Source organism: Homarus americanus, unplaced genomic scaffold (genome assembly GCF_018991925.1).
Source record: "Homarus americanus isolate GMGI-L3 unplaced genomic scaffold, GMGI_Hamer_2.0 scaffold4060, whole genome shotgun sequence".
Lineage (NCBI taxonomy): Eukaryota > Metazoa > Arthropoda > Malacostraca > Decapoda > Nephropidae > Homarus > Homarus americanus.
The window spans coordinates 11466983-11485712 of record NW_024746161.1 but is presented as its reverse complement, the minus strand read 5'-3'; the positions used below and the strand labels follow the sequence as shown (position 1 = coordinate 11485712).

At 38.4% G+C, this 18730-nt stretch overlaps 1 protein-coding gene across 1 annotated transcript in view; it reads left to right on the top strand.

Annotated features, from left to right (window-relative positions):
* The window catches only part of LOC121879139 (lysophospholipase D GDPD1-like), a 42024-nt gene that overhangs the window by 13681 nt on the left and 9613 nt on the right, over positions 1 to 18730 (top strand). The window contains exons 3-4 of the mRNA XM_042385741.1: positions 2796 to 3102; positions 11354 to 11443. Of these exons, the coding sequence (XP_042241675.1) occupies positions 2796 to 3102; positions 11354 to 11443 (397 nt within the window). The remainder of the gene's footprint in view (positions 1 to 2795; positions 3103 to 11353; positions 11444 to 18730) is intronic.

Genomic DNA, 18730 nt, shown 5'->3' with positions numbered 1-18730 from the left:
TGGTTCCATCACAACCAACACACACAATGGGCTGCTGGGTTATATTTTTCTCCACCAGAAACTATTTGAATAATTTTAAGTGCGCCAACTTACCCAGGTCTCCCCTACATTACAGTACAGTAACACAACATTGAGAAATGAAATGAGAAAAGGCTGATAATCAATATAGACATCGCACCATACTCATCTGCAACAAGACAACTTAAATGAAATAAGAGATATGAAAAAAAAGTTGATAAACACTGAACAGAACATTGCACCGCCACAGCGGCTGTTTGGCTAGTACTGTAGGTAAATTTAAAAATTTCAGTAGAAAATGCGGCAGACTAAACCTCGACATATCAGCTTCAAATTTGGCATGGAGTCTTAGATATGTATAAGGAACAATGCCTGAAGAGTGCAGCTTTGAGCAAAATTTCACTGCCCCCTAATGTCCATGCTCTTGTAGGCGTGCGGCTTGCGTGCTGTGTGGCTCACCGATAACTTGAGCTTACAGGTACCGGAGGCATTGGTGGTAAACAGGACGGTGATGCGCTCCTTCTGCAACTTCCGGCCCCGACACTTGCTGGCATTCTTCACGACGAAGGTCTTGGAAGGTAGCTTTTTCCAAAAAAGACCAGATTCGTTCATGTTAAAGACCTGCTCGTCGGTGTACTGTCCTTCCTCCATAATCTCGCGTAAAAACGGAGGAAATTCCCTAGCCGCAACACGGTCAGCACTAGCTTCTTCATCACCAATGTTGATATTGGTGATCTTGTTCCTCTTCTTAAACCTCTGTAACCACCCAGAGGAAGCATTAAAGGGTTTGGGCTCTATAATTCCCATCTTTCATGACACTGCAGCATACAGTTCACGTGCGTACTCCTTAACTGAGCCCGTGTCCACCGCCATGTTCCGTCGCGCCTGACGCACCAAGTAGCTCACAAGTAATTTTTCCGTCTTGAGAAGCACCTGGTTGTGGAAATACTTGATCATAGTAGCACCTGTAGACTTTGTCATGTTCTTGTGCTCCTTTATCTTGGCTACATCCTTCTTAATTGTCCTGATAGTTGATTCGTGAACACCATGCTGGCGCGCGAGATCAACCTGTCTTGTTCCTTTCTCCAACTCTTGTATGATCTTATATTTTATTTCGTAGCTTAAGGAACGTTGTGTCTTCTTTGGCTTAGGGCGGCTGGGTCCAGGTAATGAAATGTTTCTTTGTGGTGGTGGTCCGGTGGAAGCCATTCTTATGGAACAATGGATACCGATATACACGGTGTAGCCGGGAGGGGTGTAACTGACGCGGTAGGTCAAGGGGCTTGAACGCTCCCGCGGCGGGGCACGTCATAGTACTACATTAAACCAATCACAGCTAGCAGGGAGAGAGGTGAGGATGCTTTGCCCAATCATAGTCCGCTACGTCATATGACGTCACCGATACCGCAACAAAGACATACACTGCGCAACCTACTCGCGCCGCTTACACAACATGGCAGATGGCGGGAGGTTTGGATCCAAAAATGGCGCGGCCCGAGAGGACCGCCAGCCGCTCTCCGCGTAAAGGGGTACACTCACCGCGGAAAGTGAGCATTCCGTGTTCGGCAGGGTACCGCGTAAACGTGGAAACGTGCAAAGTGGGACTGCGTAAAGCAAGGGTTGACTGTATACTAAACATGATCCTTACCCAAGCTGAAGTACTGGACAGTATTTTGGTTGGTGTAGTATGTCTTCATTAACCTAATACTTCATTATCCTAGGGCCTTTGGATATCTACAGCTTTTAGTTCCCATAATATTCCAAGGTAACATTTATTTATTTATTTATTTATTTATTTATTTATTTATCTATCTATTTATTACTTTTTACATTACTGTACTAGAGATTTCAGAAGTTGCCGTCTACATCCTTGCCTGCCTCTGTTGAGAACTCTTTATAGGTACATGCCTGCCTAGACCTTGTAGTACTCCCACTTTCCTGTTGGCTAAAAGGAGTTGCTTGGCAAAGGGCATGATGCTAAATATGGATGACTGATCCTGAAATTCTACATTAGCCCATAGCCAGTCAATTTAGACGCCATTCTACTTCCCGAAGGTTTGTGAGCTGTCAGTTGGAATCTAAATTCTAAATATCAAACTGAATCTGAAATCTAGGTGACAGCCATAACTAGCACAGTGTGAGTACTGGCTGGGTATACATGACTGACTTTCTAGACATAATCGTTGCTTCTAATCCACTCCTTTTAAGGGATAATTGTAATGGGAAGGGTTAAGCAATTGTAACATCAGCCCCCAATGTCAAATAGGGAATAGTTTACACTCTTGAGACACCCCAACATGGTCGGTGGATTAACTGGAGCCTCCTGGCTGAGCTTAGCTAGAAAAGAGGGATTTAGATTCAATTCTCAGTTTCTATTCTTCACTCAGCCCCAAGCTTACAAAAACTCTGTCCATATTGAAAGCTGTTTATCTGAAATCAAACCGTCTCTCCATACTCATAAGTTCTTTGTCTGTAATCATAAGTTATTTGTCTGTCCAACCATAAACTTTGTCTGCATCATAAGTTGTATGTCCATTGTCAGAAGTTGTGTTTGTAATCATGAGTTTGTAAAATTGTCCAACAGTTTTTCATAGAATTTTATGCAACTTGATACAAACAGTTTATGTGGATGGGTGCTATGCATATGCTAAGGTGGTTTGTCTTGCTGCTTTTTAGTTTGGGCCCCCGGCTGTCTAGTAAGCTACAACTGGGGGTACGGTATATGATCTTCAATATATTTCTTGCATATCTACAAGAAAAATACTTCTTTGTTACAGTGCTGTTGATGTGGGAACAGACATGCTTGAACTTGACTGTCAGCTTACCAGAGATGGCCAAGTGGTTGTGTCACATGACTCAGTTCTCGACATTCGCACAGAGTTAAAAGGAGCAATATCTGAGTATAATTATGCCGAGCTGCCTCCAATCAAAGATCAAATCCCAATAGACTTCATGCCAGGTTTAATATTCAGCAGTATCAATGAAGATCGAAGAATTCCACTGCTGGAGGAAACTTTTCACCACTTCCCAAACACACCAATTAACATTGATATCAAGATTGACAGCAATGAGTTGATTTCAAAAGTAAGTATTTTAAATATTTAGTGAAATGTGCTTTTTTGTACTTTGTGTTTGTGTGTGTGTGTGTGTGTGTGACTATTGTTTGTATTGAAGTTGAAAAAGAGAAAGAATGCCATGTTTAGGACAGAGTAGTTAAGTCTTAATAAAAAAAATATATATACAATAGGCTCTCGCCAATAACGTCTAATAGGTGCCTGAAAAATGCAGTTATTAGCGAAAACGTTATTTGTGTGACATTAAAATACAGTGGTCCCTCGGTTAACGAACACAATTCGTTCCAGAAGGTCATTCGTTAACCGAAACCATTGTTTCAATGGGATATTGGATTATTGGTTCCAGCTCACAGAAAAGTATATACAAAGTAAAGCCAAAAATACATAAAGTCAGAAACACTCCTAAAATTCCCCTAAATCGCCCTTAAATCACTATATATATCGTACATATACGCTAGAGCTCTTAAATTACTACTGTAATGTGATACAGGTGATTAATTTTATCTCGTGCAAAATATATGACGTTTATATTCAAATTATTCCCTGTCTTGCAAGGATTTCAGCAATGCAAATTATATTATCCTAACTTTAGTCTGAGATATTATATAAAATAAACACCTTAAAGCCTAAAGAAAACATCAAACTTTTGTCTGGGAAGGCAAGGAGCCAGCAAGCATGGGAAGATGGGGAGAGCGGGAGGTGAGGTGACAGATAGTGTCTGGTGAAGTATAATTTGTTTATCAATTTGAGATTTTTGTTTTTAGCTCATAAAATTCATAGAAATTACCCGGCCAGAATATGATTTACATTGCTGGAATTCTTATAAGATAGTGATTAATTTGAATATAAACAAGCTAAAATTTGCATTAGACATACAAATTTTAGATCTAATTTAAGAATTTTATTAGGGAGAGCAAAAATTTTATCTTTTATGCAAAATATATAATGTTTATATTCAAATTATTCCCTGTCTTGCAAGGATTTCAGCAATGCAAGTTATATTATCCTAACTTTAGTCTGAGGTATTATTTATTTTTAAACCTGTAAACCTAGTCCTTTTCCCCAAACATTTCTCGGGAAGGTGGGGGATAGGGAGGGAGGGGTGACATGTTTGACAGTTGGCGCCTGTGGTGTAAAGTATTTAATTGTTAATTTATGTCCTTTAGATTGAGTTTTTGTTTTTTGCTTATAAAATTTAATAGAAGTGACCGGGGTGAATTTAATTTGCATTGCTGGAATTCTTATAAGATATTGATTAGTTTGAATGTAAACATAGAAGAGATCACTGAATTGGCTGAGTACCTCCTCAGCTTATCAGCTGATGTTCAAAACAAAATGTGATTTTCGTAAGGATTTCGTTAATCAAATTTTTTTTCGTTAACCGAATTGAAGATTCTTATGGAAGGTAATTCGTTAACCGAGGGACCGCTGTACATGTAAAAAGGGTTTATTGGTGCTGCCGCCCCAAGAATTTCACCCATTTTTTCCCCTTTGAAGCCCTGCGTAACACTTTTTGTTTGCTGAAATAAAAAGATTTGTTATTCAATCATCAGAATAAAGAATTTGAGTAATATAACACTTACCCGTAGCTTGGGGGAGTTTTTGAGGTGCTTGGTGTGATGATTGTTCCGAGGCTGGGGCATGGAGGCTACTGCGTCGAACCTCCGCCCACATCCCTGGCCCCATCTCCGTCCCCATCCCCACGCTGGCCTCTCGCACCCTGTTCACCCACTTCCGCTAACACTTCACAAACCCCGCAAAGTCAAAATTTTCGGGCATTTCCCCAATGTGTTCATCAACTTCAACCTTTCTCTGTTGGTCTTCTTTGGCTGGCCGGCATTGTGAAAGAAAGCGAGTGATGAGTGACTGCTGCCGGGCATTCACTCGCTCGTTGTATTGCTTCTGGTATTTTCTTGAATTAGATTCTAAAACTCCAATCACTTGCTCCCTTTCACCTGATTCACTTTCAATGTCTTGGATCATCTCTTGAAGGCTGGTAAAGACACCCAATAAGAGCGACAGCTTCTGTGTTGTCACTTTCCTCTGCTAGGTCTCCCCTACATCACTCACTGCATCACCCTTCTCACCACCTTCTTCATCCTCCGGGAGATCCTCGACGTCATTTGTGTTATTTTCTTGCATCAGTTCTTCTAAATCTTCCCGAGTCACTTCTTGAAATCCTGGGGCTGGGATACTGCGGACGGTTTCCAACATTTGGTTCATTAGCTCTGCTGGCTGCTGTCTCTTCATCTCGGCAGACTTGAGTTGTGGCAGGAGTGCCAACCAGGCATGGCCAACGGTTGCTTTCGTAGTATTTCCCCAGGCTTTTACAAAGAAATTGACTGCCTGGAGAATGTTATAATTTTTCCAGAAGGCAGTAACAGTAATTGTGGAGGTTGAAGGTACACCAGGTGGAGCAGGGGTGGCGGGGTTGCAGGTGAGCCAGGAGGAGGAGTGGAGGCGGAGGCTGTGAGTGAGCCAGGCGGAGCAGCGGAGGCGGCGAGGGGAGGACCCTCCTACTCCTCCTCGCTACTGCTCACAGTTTCAGCAATTTCCTTCACTTTTTGCTTATCAGTTTCCTTTCTCATCTTGTCATGGACATATTTGTAGTACAGTAACTTTACATTCACTATGATTTCTTGGTCTAGTGGCTGTATTTTGGAGGTTGTATTTGGTGGTAGAAACACAACCTCAACGTTAGGGTGACATCCTACTAGAAATCGTGCATGACTGGGGGCATTGTCTAGAAAGAGCACCACTTTGAAGGCTGCATTCTTCTTCCAGCAGTATTCTTTGGCATCCTTAACAAAACAATCATCAACCCACTTCTTTGATAACTCTGTGGACATGTAGCTTTTCTTTGTCTTTTCCCAGTAGACATTCAGTGTGGATATATCACATCCCTTGTAAGCTCTTGGTCTTTTATATTTGTAGATCACCAGAGGCTTCATGAGGCAGCCACCTGAAGCATTACAGGTTAGGAGGACACTAAAGCGATCCTTTGCCATTTTCACACCTTTTGCCTGTTTTTCTTTCTTAGAGATAAATGTTGCTTTAGGGGATTTTTTCCAAAACAACCCGGTCTCGTCACAGTTAAAAATCTGATCCAGGGTATAACCTCCCTCTTGAATGATTTGATTGACAATTTCAGGGAAGGAATCTGCAGCCACAAAGTCAGCAGACGAAGCCTCACCCCGATACTTTGCATACTTTGTGCCACTTCTAATCTTAAATGTACGCACCCACCCTACTGAGGCATTGAAAGGAGGGGGAGACTTAATGTTTTTCTTTCGAGCTACAGCAGCGTACAATACCCTTGCTTGATCTCGTATCTGAGGGCCGCTAACACTTGCACTGTCTTTCATTCTACAAGCTAACCATTTCACAAGAAAATGCTCTGTTATCACTATCAACCTGTTTCTATCACTTTTATCATTCATAGCTCGCCTCGCATTTCCATCACTATCGAAATATTTCTCAGCCAGTGCAATACTCTTCTTGGTCTCCTCTAAGTTCCTCCTAATATTTCGCACTGTAGACTCAGGACAGTTCAATTTCCTCACAATATCAATGTTCCGTGCACCACTTTCAATGAGCTCAACAATCTGTTCTTTATCCTTGACCGAGTAGGCATGCTTCTTGTGACTTTGTCTCTTAGCTTTGGGGTCTTTTTTCTCATTCACTTTAAAAGTTCCCGGGCATTCAGGTGGCAAATCACTCCCTCCGCCACCTCCCCTAGCCCCCACAGGCAAAAACGCGGAAGCCATTGTTGATCACCGACCCTAGCAACCACTGGTTATAGAGGCGAAAATCTCACAAGTGGGCGCAGCGCTGTATTCCACGGAGTGTGTGTAAGAGTGAGGCGGAGCGGACAACATGGCGGCAAACAAACGCTATCCTTGATGTGCTCGGACGCTTCCCGCGAAATCTCCGTTATTCAAGAGAATCCAGACGTTATTATTGAAAATGGGTAGCTATTGTAACTTACCGTTATTGTCAAAAACGTTATTGTGGAAGTCGTTATTGGCAAGAGCCTACTGTACATATATATGACTCAGTAAGCATGATACAGTACATCTTTCTCTGCCTATCACCCTCGAGCCAGATGCTTCTTGTAATATGTGCTTACTGGGGGATTTTGGTTTTCACATTACTTCCACATTCTCGTCACCTAAGAGTTGTTCAATTAATCCATTTTGGATAAACTGTACTGTAACAATCTCCGTTCCCTCTCCATACCACTGTTGATTTCAAATGAGGAGGACATGATGCAATAGGTGCCTGACAGGCTGCAAGTCATGACTACCTATTTAGGATTCACATTACCGTAAGGCCACTGGCAAACATTTTTTTTATCAGATCACTATACCATTTTATATTAATTCTTGGTTGATAATCATAGAGGACAGTCATACAGGGTCTTCCTTACATTGCTATATTCTTAAAAAAAAAAATCACACTTTTTTGTCAGGGATCTGGTCTCAGCTTTCTGTAATTCTAAGTACTGTACAGTACTGTGTTGTCATACTGAGTAAGATGAATTAAGTACAATACTGGGGTTTCCTTATACTGTATTGTTTCATGAGGTTTGTTGACTTACATAACTGACTGTAAGTCCAGGTTGGCATACAAGAAGTGGCTAACATTACCTCTGGTATATACTGACTGGTACTTATTGTACCTTAGACCCTATTTTCCATGGATTGTTGGTTTGTAATGACTGGGACTCGCCCCATCTCAGCTGGATGGTGACATATCAATTTGCTTGAAACCTTAGAGGTCAATATGAGAAAACACTGAATTATTTGGAGGAAGTTAGTAAGAACAGAGATGGAGAGAGAAGCATTCCATTGGGAGGTGCTAGGAACAGTTACCCTCTTACCAGTCATCAACTGGTTTATTAACTACTACACAGCAAGAATGGGGTACAGTAATTTGTAAACAGGCACCTAAATAGGATGAGTGACAGAAGGTTATTCACATGGCAAAGCTACAATGTGGTGATATGTCTAAAGCAAATGCAGGAGAAGGCTGTCTGTCCTTTTGGGAAATGGTTGAAGGAATATCAGTTTAATTTAGTCTCTCTGCCACTGATTGGCCTGTTAGCCACATGGGTGGTTGGTCACAACTCTGTTATGCACTCTTAGCAAGTACTGGGCATGCACTGGCTCCAGAATGTGTCTGTACCTGCATCAGTGTTGGTGGAGTCTGTTCTTGAATGAGTTCGTACTTTTGTTAAACTCAGCAGCAGTTGGTTTGGATGAAACATTTTTTGAGGAAACTGTGCAGACTTGAGAAATTGGGGTTGATAATGAGACAAGTAGCTGGTCCTGCCAAGAAGTCAGCTATATGAGTCCTCCCCTAGAGAATATGTCATTTTTTTATTTCTTTACCAAGCAGATGACAATGGTGGCATTATAGGGTGAAAAGGAGACCATATTCAATTAAAAAAACATTAACAAAATTGGAGTCTGACATCAAAAACAGTCCCTAATCCCTTATTTTGTATTGAAATACAGGTACAGTACAATATTTTATAGAGTGATATTTTTATTTAATGAATGTTCTTGGGTCCTTCGTTGCAAAATAACCCAAGGCTACTGTATTAATAAAGTGTTACTGTGTTCTCATTACTAGTACTTTTGAAATTAAATTACTCAGCATGACATGACATTGAGCATTTTAGAAGCTTTTAAGGAGCATTGTGTATATAATATAAATGTACTTCTCTAAAAGGTAAGTAAAGCAGTGTGTCACTTGTTTGACAAAGATATATCCACAAGTAACTTTGTAATGCAGACTTGATTAAACTAACCATAGATTGTACTTGCCAATCTCAAGAAAATGCCATTACTGCACTGTGTTATACAAGGTGTCTAATTAGTCACACACCATAGGAAAATTAATCTTCTAGTTTTTCTTTTCTGTTTTTTTGAGTCGGGGAATCATAACAAGTTGCCGAAGGAAAACCAGTTTCAACACACTGATCAGTTGCAAAGAAATTATTAATACCCAGGCATATTAAAATTACCCTCTCTTTCAATGTTAATTTTACTGTCATCTTTGTTAATTTATCATGAAATATTCATTTTCCTTCAGTGCCAAACCTATCAGACACCCTACACAAATAAACCACTGCAATTAAGTAAAAAATCTCAGATGAAGGCAATCTGCTGTACAACAGTAAATACATGTCAAGTATGATGGCTGAACAGAGATTGTGGGTAGGAGCTACACTTATCCTCAGCTACCAGTGGTGGGCACAGCTAAGCAAAAAGTTAGTTTCACTAACCGCTAATCTGCTAACTAAAAGTTAACTTCGCTAATGCTAATCTGCTAAACAGCTAAAAAAATTAGCTGAAGCTAACACTAACCGCTAACTATTATTATATGAATTTAGCTTCTGTTTGTTTTTGTTTTTTTGCTCTAAAACTCTTAAAAACAAACCTAGAGAGCTAAAATTTTCATATGTTGTCTTGTAGCTTAGACATGAAGCTTTCCAAGAAGATATAGCATGCCAAGATCAGATGATGATCAAGGTGTACACAAATAATTAAACAAACAAATGAAATTAAACATTAGTTTACATTCAAGTTTCAACATACACTTTATAATCTTTGTTTACTGTACGGAAAGACAGAAAGTATTAAACGAATCCAAAAACTATAGTACTGTATAGCATTGGTAGCAAATAGCATCATGTCAAGATCAGATGATGATCAACTTATCAAGGTGTACACTGTACACAATTTCACAAATAATTAATTTGCATTCTCATACAACCTATCGGCCTTATTCATTATTCATGTAAATATGCAATATCAACCACATACACATTATACCAGTGCATTTTTATATAACTTATTGTTGGTCTTAATCATTATACCAGTGCATTTTTATATAACTTATTGTTGGTCTTAGTCATGTAAATAAACAGAAAACTCTAAACTTTAATGAAAAGTAAGTTTTTAGAAAATTTTGTTTGGCGTACACCTTGGATGTCATCCTGGTATTGAACTTATGCAGTACTTAGCATAACCAAATATATTGACACAAAAAATCCTAATTAAATTAATAAATAAATGAGAAATGAAATTATACATTAGTTTACAATTACATTCTATGATTCTTTCAACATACACTGACACTTTATTTACTGTAAAAAAAAGTATTAAACTTTAATAATCGAAAAATTGTCTTGTCACGTTTACACGTACTAACACGCAGTCAGCCAAGCGTGCTTGACTGACTGGCTGTTGGAGACACGCGTCGCGGTATCACACGCTTACAACAGACAGGAACAAACATGTATAAATTTTGTTAGCAGACTTAAAGTTAGCAGAACTAAGTTTAGCGGAAGCTAATTGGTCCACTAATGGTTTCCAAAGTTAGCGAAAACGCTAATCCGCTAACGAGAAAGTTAGCTTCGCTAATTAGAGGTTAGCGGATTAGCAGAACCGTGCCCACCACTGTCAGCTACCTTTATGTATTTTTGGTACTGATTTTTTCCAGCTACTCTATTTATGGTTAGTCAGGGCACCTGAACCATAACATTCTCTCTTAATTGGCTTTAGGGAGAGAATAGCATAGTTTAGAATGAAGTAGGAGAGTAAGAGAAGTCATGGAAATGGAGTAGAGTAAAAGAATGTTATTAGAATGTTGTAGGATGAAAAGAAAAAGTGGCGAGATAAATGAAAGAGAGAGAGAGAGAAAGTTCTCTATGCTTGAATTTGATTAAGAGGGAATAGTATTGGAATGAATTGGGAGAGAGAGACTATCACTTAAATGTAGAAAAGAGAGACAAGACCTTTTTTGGAACAAGAGTAAGAGGTATGGAAACAAGTTTGCAAAAGGAGGAAGGTTTTACAGTATTGGAGAGTCTCATGGTGTACTGTATTAGTGGAGCGTTCAGTTATGTACAGTATACTGTATAAAAGTTTCATTGTTGTGGAATATTATTTGTTACAATAAACCTAATATGTAGCTATGATGTGGACCTTTAGTTTACCTCATAACTACCTTTTAATCTAATCTTTTAAATTGCTCATTTACTTTTAATTAACTAAGTACCTAATTGAAGGAAATTTAGATTATACTGTGTCTAATATCTTGGTATTTAACATAAAATATTTGTATGTAAAACTGTTAACAATTAACCTTACTGTGTGAAGGATATATCTATAAAATAACAGTTTCAGTGATGATGGTAATTAACATGTATATACTTTACACAAATATATCTTCTTCTTTTCGTGTAATAGGTGAGTGACTTAGTAAAAAAATACCAACGGGAGCACATCACAGTATGGGGAAACATGAAGGACGTAGTAACACAAAAGTGCTACAAAGAGGTTGGTGAATTCTACTGGTGTTGCCTGTCATATTCATCCTCATCAACACTCAGCTCCCACCAGATTTGCCTTTTGTTATACAGTGTAACCCCGCTTTACGTGGTCAATTGAACCCACGGAGGCCTGCGTAAAGCGGGAAACGCGTAAAATGAGCAACAGAACATATGGGATTAATTGAAATAGAGACTGGGCCGACCCCCAAACTCCACTTTTTCAGATACAATACCTACGTTGTAGTAAAAATAACTTCTTAATTTTATGATGGTATGCACACACAATTAATAATTAAGAGAAATATCTATAATATTAGGTTTTTTAACACTTACATTAGCAGAAAAGAGGGCTCGGCACACGGGGATGGGGGTTGGTTCCGAGGCAGAGGGCAGATTATTGGCCCTCACCTGTATCACTTGTATCACTATCCACCACAGAGACTTGCAGGGCCTCTTTGTCAAACCCCTCAAAGTCCATATAAGTCCATATCCTCACTATCACTGACTTGGGCCGGCTGTGGTGGGTGGCGGGTGAAGAACTCGGTAATGTTTTGATGACTGGGCGACTTTGTGCGCACCCTGCCCGCGCCGCTTCCCGTGTATATGAGTAGATTCACCTCGTAAAGTGGGAATTCCGGTTCTGGCGGGGTACCGCGTAAATGTAGAAACGCATAAAAAAAAACTCATAAAGCGGGGTATTACTGTATGTGAATGTTAATTTGCCCATTTTGCTACTCTTTTATGGAATATTGCAGGTTCCCTTTCATCCTTTTTTTCTTTAGTCTGTAGCATTCATTTAGTGTACAGTACTTAAGAATATACAGTACTGTATACAGTTTAGATTTGTTTACAGAGAGAAAGAAATTTAAGATCCAATTGAAAAGAACAGGTATACTGAAGAATGATAAAGTTGAGAAAAAAGTGAATGATGAACATTCATATGGAGAAAATAATTTTAAAGTGTATAAGAATAAGTAAAATGTCATTTTTAAAGTGGTACACAGTATGAATGGGAGGGATGTAAAGTGCTCTGGAGTGTGGTACAATATTTTTTAGAGTTAATACCACTGTACTGTACTTCAAAAGGGTCACTCATTTTACCTTCCTTGACAGTTAAAGGATACAACTTTTTAAAGTCATTGTACTTCAGCTTTAGTTTTGGGTTTTGTCTGATTCTACAGCTCCATTTGTGTTGACTAGCTAGATCATTTTGAACATCTGGATACAGTATTTAAATATTTTTGCCTTGATTCTTTCATCTGCATTGTGACTTGAAGCGATGTTAACGTGCTTGGGAACATCAGTCAGTGCTGAACTTTTGTTTCCAGCAACAATTGAAGAATTTTATTTGTTACCATGAGGGGTAAATATAGTACAGTACCTGTATATCCAAAGAATTTAAAAATAAATGAAACTGGACATTTGTAAATAAAGTACAGTCGACCCTCGTTAAAACGGACTAATAGGGGGGGATGGTGTCCGTTTTAGCCGATTGTCTGAATTAACCGATTTAGGGGTTAACATTGCATAATATTGCATTATACAGCTATGTGTAGGTTTATTTGAGTGCCCCGTCATAGGAGTCCGTTTTCTCTTACTTCAGGACGCCTGAGTCGTCCGTTTTCTCTTAATCTTAGAGTGCAGTACACCAGTGACTTCTTTATTTCTTAGTTATGACAGAGAATTTGAAATTGCAACCCCAATTGCAACTGGGACAATCCCAGAACCAGAAATTTGATATGGACAGTTCAGATTTCGTCCGATTTATCCGAAATCCGGATTAAAGGGGTCCGAATTAACGAGGGTCGACTGTATACGGAAATAAAACATACAGTACATTTTCAGGGTACCTATCCCTAACCTACTTCATTTAAGTCCCTCTATTCATTTTTGTTCATTTGCCATTCATATTTCAATAGAATTTGCTTTAAAACATTAACCACCTTAGTAAATAAATATGAACCAGCACAGAAATCGTGAATAAAAAATGGAAAAGTCAAAGAACATATGGCATCACGTAAATTGTGACCAAGTCCCAGGTTGCTAATCTGACTTTCTGCCTCATTTACACATAATTGCAGGGACTCAATTGTTTCTCTTACTATTGACAACACAACATACATACAGGTACAGTGGTCCCTCAGTTAACGAGCACAATCCGTTCCAGCAGGTTGCTCGTTAACCGAAAAACTCGTTAACCGAAACCATTGTTTCAATGGGTTTTTGGGTAATTGGTTCCAGCTCACCGAAAATTGCCTAAATTCAACAAAAAGGTAGAAAAGTACACTTACTTTGAGGTGTGTATGTAGAAGGCTCCTGGATGATGATGATGATGATGGGAATTAGAATGGGGGTGGAGGAGAAGGAAGAAGAGAAGGCATTGGGGTGGAAGAGAAGTCACCCCATGGCACCATTTCACCCATAAAATTTTAGTTCTCTTGGTGTATTTCAAGATTATTTTCTTTAAATCAACACTGCACTGCATTATATATTGTCAATATGTAAAATATATTTCAAAATGACCAATAATTTGCTTGGAAACACAGAAAAAAAGCATTTAGTTGGAGAGTCTCAAGCAAGATGTTACCTCCACTGAAAACAGAGAGAGACTAACGCCTGTCTGGTGTGTTAACAGGCTGGATGGCACGCCAGAAACTAGTTTCTTTACCTTCAATTATGTTCAATAATTGTTAAAATGACTAAAAAAAGTTAATATTAGATTTTTTAAATTATTGAATAGTATAAACTTCTTGATATTTACTAAAATATTAAGGAATTTAAGCCCTAAAACCGATTACTGTATTGGCAGACTAATACTACAGCTGGTGGACCGCCAAATGCAAGTGAAAACATGTTGAAGTCGGCTCGTAAAAAACTCGTTAATCGAGGGATTGCTCGTTAACCGAAGTTAGGAATCTTATGGAAGGTAAATCGTTAACCGAGGCGCTCGTTAACCGAGGGACCACTGTACATTGTTTCTCACTCATGATTTTTTTTTAAATTTTGCATTTCTTTATGGTTCTTTATTACTATTATTATTATCATTATCAATATTATTACAGTATCGCCCCCCAGACTCCAATGTGGGTCAGTGACCTGTGCCCGGGTGGGCTAATCCCCGTTAAAAACAAAAACAAAATATATATATATATATATATATATATATGCAAGTAAATCGCTGTAGGTGCGCATGATCTAGGTATATGCTGATAACCACAAGGAAAGAAGAAAACACGTGGATAAGTTTAATCTTGATAAAATCAGACGGGAAAAGGGAAACAACAGAGCACCTTAGCTTTCGTTTTTATTCAAGACATCTTCAGAGGCAACTGGATTACATGGACAGAGAGAGGCTTAAATATACAGGGTGACCTTATTAAAAATGAGGTCAGGTCATAATGATGTCATCCACTAATCCCCACACCAACACACACGTAGAGGAGCTAAGAGAAGGGGGCGACGTGACTAGTCAGGTCAGGTCACAAATAAGGTACCCACTAAATAACTATCATACATCTAGATACAAGGTTTTCAAAGCATTTTTAACCTTGGGCCACTGACAAATAAATTTATGTAACATATTATCGAATCACCTGGAGTCTATCAAAATGTCAGTTTTTTTCTGCCATGTTCTTAAGATGTCTGCGTATTTGTGACTCTGAATTTATTGATGATGAATTGAAACACATTCGTTCCATTGCACAAAAACTTGGGTACCCTTCTGTGTTTGTTGATCGTTGTTTTAAAAGGGCTAAAAAATCCTTTCATTCCTCTCAAACCAGGCAAATTCCTACACTTAAGAATATTTTGACTCTGCCCTATCACAATGAATTTGTCCCGTTAGTTCGGTCCCTCAAGCTACTAAATATTAATGTTGTTTTTAAGTTTGACTCAACCATTACCAATATGTTAATAAGAAATAGCCCAAGTTTGAATGTAATTGGAAGTGTTTATTGTAGCCCATGTAGCAAATGTAATTGTAATTATGTAGGACAGCCAGGAAAAACACTGCAGCTCAGAATCAAACAACATAAGTACAATATCAGAACAGCATCTGAAAGCAGTGTCCTGTTCGTTCATGTTAGGAATAATAATCATCCCATTGCTTGGGAAAAAAGCTTGGACGTGTTCAAATCATCTTGTGTCACAGAAAGACTTCTGTTGAAGCTAGTTTGATTAAGGAATTAAAATCAATAAACCTTAGTGATGGTCAATTCAAAACTGATATTATGTCACATAAATTTATTTGTCAGTGGCCCAAGGTTAAAAATATGGAACTTCACAAACATTTTACTTTTATATTGCAGTATGCAGTCTCATTTTCATGTGGTGTGTGCAATATATTTGTGTTACAAAACATTCTCTATACCCTGTAAAATGAATACAATAACTGGATGTTTGAAAGTAAGGAAGCCACACATTCTTCCTCTTGAATTTTTATTATGTAAAAATTATGACATTCTGTGTTTGGGAGTGTCATGAATATGAGAATGACAGGACTTGTGACATTAATTTTATTTTTATGGCATACAGGTGAATTGCAAGATCACCCCACCAGGACACCTTCTAGCAGAGCCTGCCTTGTCCAGACAGGGAAGGAGACTATCTGCATGCTTGAAGCAGCTACTCACCTAGTCAAACTTGGGTTTATGAAGTAATCCCCAACCCTGGTTCAATGGTTGCTTTGAAAACCAGTGAGCCAATAGGTACAGTGGGTTAAGCCTTAAACTGGTTTGATTGACTTCAACTATGCAGTTATGAACTTGGGTCACAAACTTCATTCCTCAAAATTTACCTGTTGCGGGTCTAATACCAACACTTACTGCTTGTGTTGTTCCTTGCTCCTTAGGCTTATGTATTTTCCCAAGGGATTTTTTTTCCCACTTATTTTTTAATACAGTTAAGTATTGTAGGCCTTATCGACACGGTCCCTTGTATGTTTGTTTAATTTTGAGAGCTGAATAAATCCTACTCATAATATTGAATAGTGAGTTTTGCCCCTCTCTTTAAAAAATAGTACTGTACTCTATATGACCCCCCCTCTTTCTCTTTTATTTGGATGTTGCAGTTCACAAAGGCTTGAAAGAATCCTTCCTCTTCCCTTCCTGGGTTTCCTTAATGGTTGGAGAATAGCAAAACTGATGTTTCTAAACTAAATTTATGACTGGGGGCTTGACTCTAGTGAACTAGTTCAGGGTTCATGCTTGTGTACTATTGACTTGCTGGCTTTCAAAAAATTACTGAACTTAGGCCTGAGCTTGCTTAATAAATCCAGGTTTCATGGGTGAGTAGGTGTTTATGCAACACATACAACAGACAGATCCAATAAACACAGTTGCTGCCTTAAAAATGCAAGTTTGCCTTCTGGAGAAGACAGGCTCTGCCAGGGAATGTTGGGATGTTTGGGTGAGGGGGATCTCGCAGGTCACTTGTCTCTATTTCCACAGTCATAGAATGGGATTTCATATTTCATTCTTTAGTTTTTTTTTGTTACTTTGTTGGATTTATATTTAAAATTATTGCAGGAATAGTCAAATAAATGGTTGTTTAATTTTTTTTACTTGGTACGTATGTGAATAAATGTAAAGTTTTTTCCATGCTCTCAAGGAATGGTATGTCTCTTTAGTAAAGAAACTGTAGTTATATTATCAGTAGCATCTATTTATTACTGTAACAGTTTAAAATGGTTTAAGTAGTACAGGTTTATGCTGTATACAGTGAACCCTCGCTTTACGCGGTTTCACTTTACGCGTTTCTACATTTACGCGGTACCCTGCCAGAACCACTTTACGCGGTGCATCTACTCATACTCATATACGCGGGTGAAGTATAATTTTTTTATTTAGCTCATAAAATTCATACAAATTACCCGGCCAGAAAAAATTTACATTGCTGAAATTCTTACAATTTGATGATCATTTTGAATATAAGCATCATAGATTTTGCATTAGACATACAAATTTTAGAGCTAATGCAAGTATTTTGTTTACTCAGCAAATATGTTATGTTTTGTGCAAATTATATGATGTGTATATTCAAAATATTCCTGGTCTTGCAATGAATCCAGCAATGTGAACTATATTATCCTAACTTTAGTCTGAGGTATTATTTAGTACTAAAAATGTAAATATACTGTTATAACCCAATCATTTCTCTGGTAGGGAGGGAAGGTGGGGATGAGGGGTAGGGAGGGAGGGAGGGACCCAGGGAGCAAGTGGGAAGAGGGGGGGAAGTGGGGTACATTCGGCCCTTAACATACGCGGGGGTTACATAACAGAGATACCCGTGGATGTTAAAAATCCGCGTATATGTGCTGCCCCCCCCCCCCAAAAACAAACCTGGCCCCCCCCATGTCCTTATTTACCGTATATACCTGTGTGTAGTTCAAGTTTTTAAGACCAAATTATTTGGCAAAAAATTGGGGGTCGACCTCTAAACGGGTAATAGTTTCGTTAGGTTGAAAAATATTTACCAGTAATTACCAGTAAACAATGGAAACGATGCACCAACGCACCACCAGCTGTGAGTGTCGGTACAGTTGCCAGGGCAGATCTCTTGCGTCATCATAGCAAGCCCAAAGTAGCCAAATCCATGGTATGGTAGCACAGGACGATGTAAAACAAAGTATTCATTTATTAAAGTTTATTTATAGATACTGTACATAAATTTTTGTTCATTACATTTGAAACATCAATCTTTGTTAATTAAATTTGAAACAAAAGAAAACTACGATACCGTATTTTCATTAAAATATTACATCACAAGTATATTTTACCTTAACTGTGACTGAATGAATATAGGTATTCTCAGAAATAAATATGGAAATATAATATTTTTGCTGGAATGACGTACATATTACAGTGGAAAGTGGGATAAAATCATGAAAACAATGACTTTCGCTTTCTTTCGTTATTCAAAAGATTTTACCGTAATCGCTTTTCGAATGGTTTTCAGTTAAAAAACTGTTGTACTCGTACTGTATTACAATAATATTCTATCCTATCATTAGCCTTATAATCCCACAACTGAAAACCATTCGAAAAGCGATTACGGTAACATCTTTTGAACGAAAGAAAGAGAGTCATTGCTTTCGTCACAATTTTATCCCACTTTCCACTGTAATACGTACATCATTTCAGCAAAAATATTACATTTCCATGTTCTCAGAAATAAATGGTAGTTTTGTTGAAACGTAATGTACAATATTTAATATTAAAATGCAAAAATAGCTATAAAAACAATTAATACACCCGTAATGTACTGGCTGGCATCTCCACTCGTCCCTGCTCCCGCG